This window comes from the organism of the source record quoted next, unplaced genomic scaffold, assembly GCF_019419815.1.
Source record: "Pyrus x bretschneideri cultivar Hongxiangsu unplaced genomic scaffold, Pyrus_bretschneideri_v1 Contig22, whole genome shotgun sequence".
In the NCBI taxonomy this organism is placed as follows: Eukaryota; Viridiplantae; Streptophyta; class Magnoliopsida; order Rosales; family Rosaceae; genus Pyrus; species Pyrus x bretschneideri.
In genome coordinates this window covers 3,429,120-3,443,674 of record NW_025999524.1, presented here as the reverse complement: position 1 = coordinate 3,443,674, position 14,555 = coordinate 3,429,120, and the positions used below count along the sequence as shown (strand labels likewise).

Sequence of the window (14,555 nt, the reverse complement as noted above, 5' to 3'; positions counted from 1 at the left end):
TAAATTATGACGTGCTATGCGTGGCTTACATAATTTAAATGTATTTATATGTGTGAATTACTTTAATATTTTTTTTATGACAAAAAGAAAGTCAAATATTTGGACTAAATGAATAATATTAGATCATGCTAGAAGAAACCTCTCATAAACCAATTAAAGCAGCTGAATCCATAATAAAATCGATCTTTCAATTTTCATCTACATTCTATTGAATTTACATTAAAAATAGAGAAAATAATATTTAATAAATAACTGATTGAATTACATTATTGTTAGCTCATTGTGAGGCTAAGGCCACCCCCCTCCCTTTAGTGTAGATAATATCGTTTGTTCAAAGAAAAAAACAATCATTTGACAACTCACATTATTATGCGCGTACGAAAGACCTTTTTTATAACCGGCACTACGCGCCTCTTAAGTGTTTAAAAATAGAGAAAATAATATTTAATAAACAAATTATTAAATCACATTATTGTGCGCGTGCGAAATACCTTTTTTTATCACTGGCGGTGCACGCCTCTTAAGATATTTTGAATGTGTTAAAAAAAATATTTAATAAACAATTGATTGAATCACATTATCGCTAGCCCATTATAAGGCTAACCCACCCCCTCCCCCTTAGTGTAGATAATATCATTTGTTAAAACAAAAACAAAAAATAATCATTTGACAACTAATTAAATCACATTATTATGCGCGTGCAAAAAACATTTTTTTTATAACTGGTACTAAGCGCTTCTTAAGATGTTTTGAACATGTTTAAAAATAGAGAAAATAATATTTAATAAACAATTGATTGAATCACTTTATTGTTAGCCCATTGTGAAGCATTAATTATAAAATAAAATTAAAAAAAAAAAAACATTGTACAAAAAAGTTAATTATTAAAAAATTATTGTTTATATGATGAAAACACCCTGCATTATTTTGATTTTTTTTTTTTTGAATTTTTTAGTTTAGAGGGTATTTTTGTCATATTACTTTTTGGTGAAGTCGTGACCCCCAAAAGGGGGCTGCAGGCTTTATATTTCTTTTTATTTATAAAAAAAATCAAAATAATTTAGACAACTAAAGGTCCATTGCCTAATTAAAATTGTGACTCACTCTTTTGCATCCAAATTCAAATTATAAATCATCGCTTAAAAAAGTCTCACATTAGTGAAATAAAAAACTTTGCAAGGGCTTATAAAAGGTTGGGCTACTTCCCATATTAGGGTGTTGCCAATTGGTTTTATGGTGGAACCTCAACTTTCTTCATGATATCAGAGCATGTTACCCCACATGTGAAGCCCAACGGTTTACACATGCTCCACACCACCCCGTTCGTGTTGTCCGCGTGTTAGACTTAAAAATTCGTCACACATGAGGGGGCATGTGAGAATGTGAGGTATAAGAGTCCCACACTGGATAAAGAAGAAACTTTGTAAGGGCTTATAAGAGGTTGAAAACTACTTCCCATATTGTCAATTAGTTTTATGGTGGAACCTCAACTTTTCTTACGCCTTCCACAGTTTAACTAAAATATGGATTGATAAACCATATTATAATTATTACAGCATTTCAATTATTATATCTTAAAGAAAGATTGCAACTTTTGTCAATCCACTATAGAGGCTTAAATTTTGAAGTTGCACGGCCAGCTATTTTAGCCTTTAGCTACATAGATGGACAAAAGTACTTGTAAATATATAATGTATAGCTAAGATATATATTAACCATCCACACATTTGCATTCCCCATCCACACATTTGATAGTTCCAAAAGCACATTTAACTCCTTTGCAGTCTGTCAAAACGGAACATTGATCGTTTTGAATTTGCAGGCCAGACTGAGAGAACTCAGGGAGAAAGCACAAGCATTTCCCGTTATGACACGTAGCCCTTCCCTTTGGACAGTCTTCTGCAGTATCTCTACAGTCGGTGAGACTCCGGCAGTCGGCGGCGACGTCGCGAATAGCATTTGCAACTTCGCATGTGCAGACGTGATCAACACAAAGAACAAAGTCTGAGGTGCACGGATACGTCTTGCAGTCGGCGTTCGAATTGCATCGTTGGACAGCCTTAGCTGCTTCTGCTCCTGCAGCCACGCCTGCAGATTTTAAATAATTAAATCCATTGGAGACGGCCTTCATATGTATTTAAAATTACAAACAATCGACTTCGACGACAATCATATATTATGGGAAGAGAGTTTGACTAATTGGGAGAAAAGAACTCACAAATGACCAAGAAGACGACCCGACTAATCATACTCGTCTTAAACGCAGCCTTCTCCATGTTTTTCTTGTTGCGTCACGCTGTGGGGATGTTTTTCTTTCAGTAAAGATGTTTTTCTTTCAGTAAAGTGAGCCCGTAATCTATATTTATAAGGGCTCTCATGCACATTTCTGATAGTTTCACACGTTATATCAAAAAGCCAAAGAAATCTGAATATATCTAGTAAGTCATGTAATTGATACCATAGGATTTTATAGTGTGTTTCCTGATGTGGAAATAAAATATCATATTTAGGAAACAAAATCACAATTTAAGATTGATATATGATATTTAATTTCTTTGTTTGGTACGGAAAATATGGAAAAGAAGAAATGAAATTTGGGAGTATGTAAATAAGGTGTGAACTACTTATTTAGTACGCTTCATAATATTTTCAAAATGTAATACAACAATGTCAATAATTGTTAGTAAGACCTTCAACATGATCCTTCTACATATCTTTTCTAACCACATGTACATGGACTAGCTACTTGAGATAAGGCTGTTTTTTTTTTCCAATCTCTACATTTTGAAAATTGACATAGTCCACTATTAACGTAGTATAATTTGTAACTAAGTCAAATTTTATTTTTGTAACAACACGTCTATCAAGTAATCATGTCTTCATAGTAATAATACTAATAGTCGCAACATTATTACTACATAGAGGTTTTGCTCTATATATGCCTAAATTTTAGGCTCTAATTTCATAAATGTCGGTTTTCACAAACAAAAAAAAAAAAAAAAAATCAAATATAGTCAAAACCACACACGTAAATAAAGTCAAATGCTTTCAAAATTAAAAACAACATAAACCTAAAATCCAAACCGTATAGTCATACAAATAGATTTTTGGGATGCGAGTCATGTGATGGTTCTTTGGGTCAACTAGCTGTGAAATCTCATTGTGTTTGCCTGAATGGATTCTTGGACACAATATGTTTGTGTTTAGGTAGAATTTAAAGTCGAAATCTATTACTCCAACACTTCACATTCTTTTCCATGTTAGATCTAACATTTCCTTTGTTGACAATATCAACCACGAAAAAAATCAGGATTTCATTCCCAGTCTCCAAAATATATCAGGTTAATTTCCTTCTCGTCAACTCTAAAGTTGAAAATTAATTATGTCACTTGATACTTCTAGATTTCTTCAGCATTTTTATTACCAGACATGTCAACACTACCATAGTATAAATATTGTTCAAAGCTAGGGCTCAGCACTTCATTACTACATATATAATCCCAGGTGTCACAAAATAATTATATATAAAAAATGCGAAAGGCTACATCTAAGACAGCTATGATCGCCATCTTCTTGGTCATTGCATTTTGTGAGCTTTTCTTCCTAGCTAGCTACTAGTAGTAGTTAATTTCTCTACCTGCAGTGCAGATGAATGCTGTACGTAGAAGTGTGTATTACATAGTTAAAGGTCTCTAAACGGAGCACCTGTGTATGCTTTATTTTGCAGGTGTCCCATTATTCTCAGAAGCCGTGATCGTTGTTCGTCATTGTTCTACCGACGCTGACTGCGCTTCGTTTCAATGTTCTGGCAACGTCTCAGCTACTTGTGTCAACCACTATTGCAATTGCCAACAAGCGTCAAATATTAATACAGGTGACTCTGCCCTGCCAAATCACTATGGTCTTCAATCTCAATGTTTCAATCAGACTGACTGCGTCAAGCTCAGTATTATATGTGCGACGATTGGAAAGCTCGACTGTGTTGACGGGCAATGCAAATGCATCAACGAGAAGGCAGTCGCACGCCCAAGAGTAGATTCTGGTCGGCTGCAGCCAAATCGAAATGGCCAATGTTTCACTGAGACCGACTGCAATGGGATTACATGTTCTTCAGGAACTCTTAAATGTCTTGATGGGCACTGCCTATGCGTAGACTCAGCTTGATCGAGCCTATAAGCTACATAGTTGCTCCTAGTTAGGTGCAACTTAACTAGTAATATTACGACAAGATATAATAAAATCTCGTCTATTAATAATTTAAGGAAGTTTTAACGAAAAGTCTACGCTACTGTTCATTTTAACGAAAAACCACATTTTTACACTAAAAAGTCAAACCTGTTACTATTCACTTTACCCTTTATTTTGTCCTTATCGTTAAAACTCAAGGTTTTCAAGTCTTTTTCATTAGTTTTTCTATAATTTAATTCTTGTACTAATTGTAATTGAATGGTATATACTGGCGAGCTAGCTAAATCATATCATCCATTCACACCGAGGTTTTTCTCTTCTCCATATGTGTGGCCGGCACCAAATTAATACTCGAATAATATGTTTTATTGATCAATATCTTAAAAATAACTTTCGATTTATACACAAATATTCCAATAACAACAAGAATACATAAGCTTGGTAATTTCTAATGTTAGACCTCCCGAAAACTATTAGCTGTTTAGTGATGATAACAGTTTGTTTAGAGTTTAGTGATGTGGAAATTAAACTTGATATTTAGGAAACAGTAATTGGGAGTGATGTATATAATCGTTAATTTCTTATTGTTTGATACCATCAATAAGGAAAAATATCAGAAATCTGAGAATAATTTAGGCTAAGATTAGATAATAATTATTTCTGAAAACAGAGCTGCTCACTAATCCTTGGATGAGAAGAGTTCATGTACATATAAGACGGCCGGATTGATAACGTCCCCTACTGAATGATGAATGATGGCTGTGCACCTCCATATCCTTCTTCATATGTACTGTTGGGAGGGCCAGCAGCCGGACATGTTTTTCGACGAAATTAGGGATACCGGATACGTATATACAAAAACTATATTCACACTTGCATATTCATCTCTATCAATGTTGGTTGAAAGTTGGGAGTCATCTACTTTCTTCTTGTCATGAGAGCCCTCGACTCGATGCTGTCTCTGGACTTGATTATGTTAAAATTTTGCCTTGCAGTCCAAGGATCCTCCGGCGACGTATGATCTGGTACAACAGGACCTGGTTGATCATCTGTTTTAGAGAGGTAGGTACTAGGTGATTCGGCATGTAGGTATGAAACAAAGTTTTGATAACTCGCTAGCCTTTTTCTTCCAATTTTTTCTCTTTCACAATTCTTCGTGCCTTTCGACCTAATCACAAATTGAACACAATGTCCAAAGGTTTTGTCGAATGATGGCTTTGATCTTGCACTTATGTTTATTTGGAGCATTGGGATGGAAAGAAAGAATTTTCTTTGGACGGGCTCACATTTATCTCCATTGGATATTCATATGCGTGATGAAACTGCAAAGGGCGCGGCAAAAACGGCACTAAACCAGGGATTCGGACATTGTAGGCCAAGTTTGGTCACTGTAATGCAGTCGAATCAGTTGCAATTGGCTCTACGTTTCATTCCGCAGTACTGCAGATGAATCAGTGCAATTGGCGCTACATCTGATTCCGCGGTACTGCAGATGAATCAGTGGCAATTGGCTTTACATCTGATTCCACTGTAATGCAGTCGAATCAGTGGCAATTGGCCACAACATCTGATTCCGCTGTTATGCAGTCGAATCAGTGGCAGTTGGCTCTACATGTAGTTGGCACCCGAATTCATCTCCATTGGCATCAAAAGTAAAACTTCCAGGATTTCATAACATTTAACGACAGATTGATATTCCAGAATTCATGTACAAAGATGTTCAGCCTTATGAAATCGTATCTACTAAAACCTTACATAAAGGATTAACAACTTTAGCCAGCTTGGAACCGGAAACCTTTTTCTTTGCAATCCGTTGGCAAATTGTTCGCTTGCTTTGCTCGAGCTTGCAATGTTGTTTTGATGCATATTGCTGGACATAATGCCAACATGTTGTATCCCTAAAGCTTTGCTTCAGCTGTCATACAAAAAATAACAGAGACGTTTGCAATGAAAAAACAAAGAGATACCTTCAGGATCGCACCATGCTCGTACAGTCTGCAATACAAATGCATAACAGACTGCAAATTTTGGTGCTCACATTCGCTTCAACTCGTCTCATCAGCCACCAAAATCAAAATTAAACAGTATTAATAAGCCAAGATTAAACAGCTTCAACTAATTCATACAAGTAGCAAAGAAATCCTTCAAAACCGCATTTACATATTTACTAAATGTCCTCATCTGAAAAACAACCAATTCAATCAGAAGGGTCACGTTTATAGGGAATTGTTGGGCTCCAGAAAACAGGATCACAAGTAACACTAGTAAATTCATCGAAAACTCAACGTAACATAGCAACATGAGCAATCAGAGAACTTTGAAGACCAATATGGTATGAGGTTGTTCCACATCAAATTCAGCAATATAAATCTCCTCATTTTGCTTCATAAAATCCATATACATATAGATCAAATGCAACAGTAAAAACACAATAATTAAACCATAAATTCAAATAAATTCTCAAACTTTAAAAGATATGGCAAAGCAATCAGAGAACTTTGAAGGCATGATTTGAAATTCCACATCAAATTCAGATTTAAAATAAATCTGATTTCATCATTTTGCTTTGCCATTTTCTTCAGATCTAGTACTTGTATTTTCTGGCAAATCAGAGTTGCGCAAGAGAAATCACTCGGATTCACTGCACAACCGATGCCAAAGGTTGAATCTTGCACCCAACCCTTTGCTCGAAATTTCCCTGCTACCATGTTTCCAAGCAGCAAGGGGCTATCTGGTGCGTTACAAGATTAAAACTTGATAATTTCAAAATCCCAGTAAAATCCACACAATAATTACAGAAATCAAAATTGAAGAAAAGAGATACGCAACGTCGAAGTACCTGACGTGGGAAATCTATCAGTTATACTTGCGGGAGCCTAATGCAGCCGGAAGAGAGAATTTTATAGGGGTTTTAGGGGTTAGGGTTTCTACTCGGCATGACAAACGACTTGTCGTACGCCACTCGTGGCTTTTTCCTTTTTCATTTTTTCTTTTTGTTTTTATCCCAAAAAAAAAATGAAGTTTAATGAAAAGTTTCCGGTACTGTTTATTTTAACTACATTTTTTTTATACTAAAAAGTCAATTATGATATTGATCACTTTACCATTTATTTTGTTCTTATTATTAAAACTCAAAATTTTAAACCATTTTTATTAGTTTTCCTATAAAAAAAAGGGTGTGGAAGTCATTAGAATTGACAATTTCACACATGATTAATATTGTTCAACTAATATTGCTTGATGTGTATTCGGAAGGGTCGTATAACTTAGTTAAGATCTTTCATTTTTATTCTCGAGATTTAAGCTCGATTTTCTTTTTCACCAATATCACTTGTATCAACCAAGAAAAAAAACTGTTGTAATAAGAGTTATTATATCAATTTTAAAGTTAACATAAACATAACACGGATATAAATAAGTAATTATGAACATGAACCTCTTTCATCCCATCGCTACCTCGTATAATGTGAAAATTTTGACAACACTACATGACAACATGACCATTTAAATGAATTTTCTTTCCCTTTTACAATTTATTCAACAACTACAATTGCAAGCGAGGAAATTGGTAATGTCATCAATATTTTTCACTAATATCTTGCCATAATTGAAGAATGAATCACTCTCGTGATGTAATTTAATATAGAGGACTTTTTTGAAATCTAAAAATTGAATTGACCTTCCGTTTCATTTTATTTCCTCTCCTATAAAATGAAGTGAAAAATGAACTACTTTGCAAACTGAACCAAACCAGCAAGTCTACAAGTTCCTCACCCACAACACTGTCAAGAACAATATGGAGAGGAAACCATCTCTCAAGTTTGCTTCTTTGGTCCTCCTTTTGGCTACAATTGCTTGTTAGTCTCTCTCTCTCTCTCTCTCTCTCTCTCTCACACACACACACACACACACACGCATTGTGACACATTGGTATGAGCTAATTTGTAATTTGCACAGGCATGGCAATGTGGAACATGCCGGGAGCTGAAGCAAGGGGAAAACTCCGGTGTCCTGGGATGATAGACTGCAGCAGTGTGTGCGAAGGATTTCCCTGGCGCTGCGTTAATGGTGAATGCATATGCGATGGTGGCAACCTTCCTCCCCAACTCCAAGTTGAAGCCAATTTTCAACCAGACCAGTTGCCATGAAATGTGTACAAGGGGATAAGTTTATAGTACTATATATGTAACTGTCTGAGTTGAGTAATAAAAGTAACTAATACCTTTATTTCATTGGCATTATTGCTTTGCTTCTAAACTTAGTGATCATAAGCAGATTAAAGGTCACTTAATCTGATTACCAAGTAGCAACCACTCGAAATTAATGTTACGCCAAAGGCAACTAATCCTTTTCAATCATCTGTTCAAATGTCATCTAGGGGACTTAAATCATCCGTTGAATCATTACACTTCGCCAACCTATATGTACACTAAACGAATTTTCAAACAATACAATACTTCCTATTCTGCAGAACCTAACAAGACACCCAGCACAATGTAGAGCGCTTCAGAAAAAAATTTCAAGGAACAATGCGTCACAGATATGAGAGGTTCGTCGTGATGTTAAAGGCGTGTGAAAGCTCATTCTTCACAAATCTTCAATGGGGAAAGGTTCCTGGTTAAGCAAATATATGACTGATACAACAACAATTACTATGAGAACGTACTTCAGGCTCAGGCGCTTGGCCTGTACCACTTCGACAGTGTCAAGTTCTGAATCTGAGCCAGCGGGACTATATACAGAACTGGAAGCCCCTGCATCATTATCACAGCCAGGTGTCTCTGCTGACGGTTCATCCACCTGATTCAGTGAATATTGCAGAGTTTGTGAGAAGAATGGTCCAGAATCAGAAAATGAATCATGAAAAAAACAGAAAAGGTCAATCTCAAACACTGTCTTTGAGTTCATTATGTAGTTCTACGATTTTGAAAGGAAAACAAAGAATTTAAAAATCCGTTGCAACCGCTGCAACTTAAAACTATATTGTAAACACCTTAGTAATTTACAGTTATACAAGTGGTAGGCACTAGGCAGTCCTGGTTATGCATGAAGACTGAAGACCCTTCTTTAGTTTTCTCTTTTAATTCCCCTTACAAGTCCATTTATTGTAATAGGAACTGATCGAAAAGAATACCTGCCTGGAAACTTTTATCTAAAGAATCTGTCACATCTTCCACGGATGTTTTTATAGAAGTAGCATTTGGAGAAGTACACTTGAAAGGTGGAAGCTCTTTGTTGTCAATGTCTTCATTGTTGCACTCAGTTGCATCTTTTTTGGTGTTCCATAATTTCTCTACCAGAAATTTTTTCTCCATTGTTAAGACTTGCATCTGCACAGAAGAAACTATAGTTAATAAAATTATTATGAATATGCTTATAGTTTTTCTTTACTCGGACACCTTGAGTGTGCTTTTTCGATGGCAATTCAGTGACTTCTACTTTCCCGTACATATATTTGAAGCAACAGATTTCTCATTTGAAACGAGGACTTGAGTGCAAGAGAGAATTGGTTATACAAGACATACCTGCCTTTGGATGCGCTCCCTTTCTACAGCCAGTTGCATTGCCATATCCATAATGAGCTTGATTCTGGAATTGAGTTCTTCCGCACTTGCAAGTTTTGCATTGTTAGTTTGAGCCAAAGACAATTCCAAGAATTCCACTCTATCCCTTAAAACAGTTATTTCCACATTTAGTTCTGCATTAGTTTCAGACAACATTATACATTGCTCCTCAGTACTTTCTGTCTTATTCTCCGCTTTGGAAACCTTCGATTTTAGATCTTCAATCAAAGTTTCCATATCCCAAATTGCAGCATATAACATATTTTGCTGCTCTTGACTTGCTTCGGAGGATGCTTTTGCATGCTGTAATTGTATCTCTACTTCCCTCAGCTGCTTCTCGAGACTTCCAACCTTTTTTTCTGTGCCAGTAGCACTTCCTTTGAGAAAATTCAGCTCTTCGGTGAGTTCCACATTTGTTCCTGTTACTTCCGCAACCTTAAGTTCTGCACTCTCGGCCTTAATTTCTGCTACAAAGATATTTTCTTTCAAGGACGCAACTAAACTTTCCATTTCCCCAAGTTTCTCTTCACTCGATTCATTCGTGGCATTGGCATTCTTCAGCTGGAGCTGTGACTCTTTCAGCTGTTTCTCAAGGAGCGTCACCTTTTCTCTCAAAGCAGCCAGTTCAACATCTCTCTTAATGTTCTCTTTCATTATCTTCTCGAGCTTATGCAAAGCATTATCTTTTGCTCTAATCTCTTCTAAACTAGCTTGAAGATTGAATTTTAACTCGCTTTCTCGCTGAATTGAACCGTTCAGATTAAAATGAACAAGCTGCAGTCGACCCAATAACTCCTTTGAAATCCCCTGGAGAACCTCAGCAGCATTTTCTGCCTCCAAAAACCTTCCCCAAACAACTTCTGCTGCTTCTTCCATGCGAAATGCTACCTCTTCCATATGATGCATCTTCAATTTAAGTTCTTCTTCATTCTGTCTTGATTCGGCTAATTTCTTCTCAAGATATAGCTCCCTCGAAAGCGACTTCTCCAGCATCCATAGATTATGTCTTTGTTGTCTAGGCATCCTTAAATTTGACATTGCATTTTTATTCGACATTTGAGAATTTTCTGACAAATCCATGGCAATATCATTTTTCCCTGTCGACATGTGTGCCTCAAGTAAATAATAACCAAGTAAATATGCATCTTTGCTATCTGAATTTAAAGAATCTCTCAAACTAGACAGAAACTTTGAACTTACAATTTTCATGTGCGAAAGCTAGAACGGTTCTCTGAAACCTTGCAGACTGCATCTTGACCTCGGAAATCTGTTGCCGAGATTGCTTTAGTGATTCTTCAGAGTCATTTAGCTTTCCTTTCATTATAGAGTACAGTTCTCCCAAGTGTCTACACGAAGATATTTTTTGACGCGCATCAACAATTTCCACTCGGAGATTATCCATGTAATTGTCCAGCTCTCGTACCTCAGAATCTAAAATGCTAGACAGGAGATTGAACACCAATACTTTCTCAACAAAGTCTGCCAGAATATAGTTATTCGTGGTGGCCATTGCCTCGAGATCATTTTGCTGAGCCAAAAGGTACATCAGAGGTACATGGAGATTTGCTAACTTCTCAGAAGAATATGCCAAGTCCAAGTCCACCTTTGTCAAAACTTTCATGGAACTCTCTAACTCTTGCACGCCAGATTCGTTAGATGGCACCCGTTCATGTATGTGGTTTATCTCAAGCTCTGGATTGCCAGCATTGATATCACAAACAGCGTGGTCTTCCATACCAAATGCTCAATTCCTGCTTTCGTTACCTGATGTCTTCTATCTGAATCTCGAAAAAGTTTCAAAAGAGAGGGCTGAGCAAGGCAGACTTAATTTAGAGCAAGAAATGAAACGAATGAGCCCCAAAATATAGTCATTGGTACATACATTACCAATATCCATAATATCGCCACCAGATTAGACTAATCGAGATTAAGTAACAACTAACAAGCGATCGTCGTGAAACTTTACAAAGTCAATCTCTATTGAACATGAACATCGTAAATTATAGTAGTTTAGAATATCGCCTAGCCAACAAAATATACAACAACATAACGAAGAACAACCAAATTTGTGACATTACAGCTCTGCATAAAAGTTTTGAAGCTAAAGACTCACTAAATACTACAAAGTTTTCTGACCAAAGTAAATTACCATAAGGTTCCAATGGTTAAGCAAATTAAATAAACAAAGTTGCAGAGTTGAGGCATTAAAAATGCATGCAAAAATTCAAATATGTAGAGAAAGCAATACAAAATTATATACAACAAAAGCAAGCCGTCTGGGAAATTTGCAACTCTGGGTCCTCAGAAAAATACCTGGAAGTGGGAGGAAAGCTTTTCCGGGTCTTCTCAGGGCTCAGCAGGGAACTAAACTGTTGGGTTTAACCACCTGCCGTTGCCGTTAAACCAAGGTGGACTTTTTGGAGTTTGCTGGGTGTGGTGGTTTGGGAGGCTGTGGGATCTGTGAAGGTGATGACAGGTGAGAGCCGCGGACACCAATTGGTCAAAGCAAATCGAAAGTATACAGATGAGGTACTTAGAATGTTGTGTGTTCTGCGGTGCACGTTGGCACCTGCCCCACGTAGGAAGCAGCTCCTCCACTCCAATAATTTAGTTATAAACAACAACATCATTAAAACGTACGCAGTACTCGTAACGTCGGGTCCACCTTTGATGATTCTTGTGGCTCATTCTTCGAGGAGAAGTTCTTGTGCCCGCCATATACGGTAACATATACAATCAAACAAGAACAAGCTGCCTAAGGTCGGTTAAATCAAACGCAGGTGAGCTCATTGTTTTGTGTCGTGATTGTGGATGTGAACTGCCGACCTAGTTTAAACAGTCTAACATAAGAATTTCTCCTTATCATTTCATGTTTTTTTTTCTTCATATTTTGTTTTGGGAAGGAGCTGATAAGACATTTCATATTTTGTTTTGGGAAGGAGCTGATAAGACTTATTACTGAAGTGCCAAGTTATTAAATTTTGGTTTTGATATTTGAGGCAATAATTGCATTGGGCCCTTGTGGCATGTGATATGGGATTGATTGCAGGTGATTGGGATTTCAATAGTTTACTTTGAGTTAAGGACTTTATCAATGGAGTCAATCATGTCTTTCAATAAATGATTATTCATCATTATTGCGTGGATCATAACACAGTTTGGTACACAAAGTGTCAAAATACAAGCGGTTGAATTTTTTATTGAGATATTCAACCATTTGTATCATAATAATTAGTGTATCGGCCGTGTTTTCGGGACATTGAAATTTCTCAGATCATGGATGCCATAAATTTAATATATTACTTTTTCGCAAAGGGGCTTATACATTTTCTTAACATTTTAAATTTAGATATGATAAAAAGAAAATACAAAAATAAAAGAGTTTTCGGAGCTGGCAAATCTTCATAGGACCAACTACCCACTTTGGAATTTTGGGTTGGGCTCTATCTATTGAATGCTTACTTGGTTGGGCTTTTAAAAGTTGTAAATTCGCTCTTAACTAATTCGGCCCATATGTTTTTGCTGTGGTTGAACTTTGACGTAAACATATTTTTATGGACCAAGTTGGAAGTGATTTGAATCAATCAAATCTTTGACCTAAAATGGAATATCAATGCTTTCTCCACATGTCAATTTGAGAATAAATTCTTAAAGTCCGGAGCAGCGTAACTCATAGCTAGTGAGTTTGCTTGACTATGGCCACGGATAGGGTGAAATTTTTCATAACCTCTCCAATTCCAGAAATGATGGATAACTGCGGCTTATCACAAGTTGTCTCTCTTTTAGAAAAAGTAAAAAACACCTTTTATTTAATGTGTCTTCGGCTAGACGATCACGAGAGCCAATTGTTGGACACTAAGAATTTCTCCAATTTGAGGCAACAAGTTGATGCAGCACCAAGTTTGCAGCCCCTCCAAAACACAAAAAATGGCATCCAAGCTTGGTCAAGCAAAGCAAAGAGACGCAAAAGCACGTTAGGTTGTCTGAATTTCTCAGTCGCCATTTGTTAATTGTCACGTCCTTAGCATTACGATCACTATTTAGGTTTGGACCACCACCCAACATTTTTCAAAATATCTACCTAATTAGAACACATGTCGTTTTATTTTTAGGAAAATTAATGAAAAATGGCTTGAAAACCTTGAGTTTTAACAATAAGGACATAATAAAGGGTAAAGTGAATGGTACCAATATTAATTTTTTAGTGTTAAAATGTGATTTTTCGTTAAATTGAATAATATCATAAGCTTTTCGTTAAAGTCCTCTTTATTTTTATATAATTGGACCCCAAAAAAATTGTCATTGCTTGGGGTTTTATATGATCCATAGTTGGAACATGCTTTTGCTTTTTGTACTTGTGGTCCACTATTATAGTGTTGGGCCTGTCTTCTGAGAGCAATAGGACTTGTTCCAAAACAAGGGACCACAACTTGGGAATTTGGAATCAGGCTGAAATTGAAATTTTAAATGTGGTTTTGTGCTGTAAATGAAAATAACTTAAATTGTCAAAAAAAAATGTAACCATGATTGATATGTTGATTTAGAAACAATGGGGATAAGACCAGGGATTTCGAGTACACCATTACAAAGCCGTCTCCATGTTTATTAAGTTAAGTCGTGGTCGCTAATTAAAAAAAAAAAGTGTTAAGTCGTATGCAACTACCAACTTGCTTCAGAGTTCATTTTACATAAATAGGATCAACCATATGATGTGTGGTTTTAATAAAATCATCCTAATTGGCAACCTAATTAGGATGCAACTTTGGTTCTAAATTAAGAGTCAATAGCATGCAAGAAAACGTC

General features: G+C 36.2%; 1 protein-coding gene, 1 long non-coding RNA gene and 2 other non-coding genes across 6 annotated transcripts; 1 reads left to right on the top strand and 3 right to left on the bottom strand.

Annotated features, from left to right (window-relative positions):
- Positions 1 to 6,490: 6,490 nt before the first annotated feature.
- Positions 6,491 to 6,572, bottom strand: LOC125477887. Its single transcript, XR_007258758.1, has one exon. It is a non-coding gene; the product is annotated as a small nucleolar RNA R160 (small nucleolar RNA).
- Positions 6,573 to 6,671: 99 nt separating this feature from the next.
- LOC125477892 lies at positions 6,672 to 6,754 on the bottom strand. Its single transcript, XR_007258763.1, has one exon. It is a non-coding gene; the product is annotated as a small nucleolar RNA R160 (small nucleolar RNA).
- A 1,037-nt stretch (positions 6,755 to 7,791) lies between these two features.
- Positions 7,792 to 8,859, top strand: LOC125477822. Its single transcript, XR_007258722.1, has 2 exons — positions 7,792 to 8,045; positions 8,146 to 8,859. It is a non-coding gene; the product is annotated as an uncharacterized LOC125477822 (long non-coding RNA).
- LOC103946628 (WPP domain-interacting tail-anchored protein 2) lies at positions 8,509 to 12,628 on the bottom strand. 3 transcript variants are annotated; one of them, XM_048585302.1, is made up of 5 exons: positions 12,066 to 12,627; positions 10,953 to 11,561; positions 9,714 to 10,849; positions 9,327 to 9,518; positions 8,509 to 8,988 (listed from the first exon to the last, which is right to left on the bottom strand). In XM_048585302.1, exons 2-5 carry the CDS (start codon positions 11,485 to 11,487, stop codon positions 8,776 to 8,778), a joined length of 2,076 nt encoding a protein of 691 aa, XP_048441259.1. In that variant the 5' UTR covers positions 11,488 to 11,561; positions 12,066 to 12,627; the 3' UTR covers positions 8,509 to 8,775. The 3 variants fall into 3 exon arrangements, with proteins under 3 accessions (XP_048441259.1, XP_009355657.2, XP_009355671.2); XM_009357382.3 differs by having other exon boundaries at positions 10,953 to 11,530; positions 12,066 to 12,625; XM_009357396.3 differs by having other exon boundaries at positions 8,746 to 8,988; positions 9,323 to 9,518; positions 10,953 to 11,530; positions 12,066 to 12,628.
- Positions 12,629 to 14,555: the final 1,927 nt, after the last annotated feature.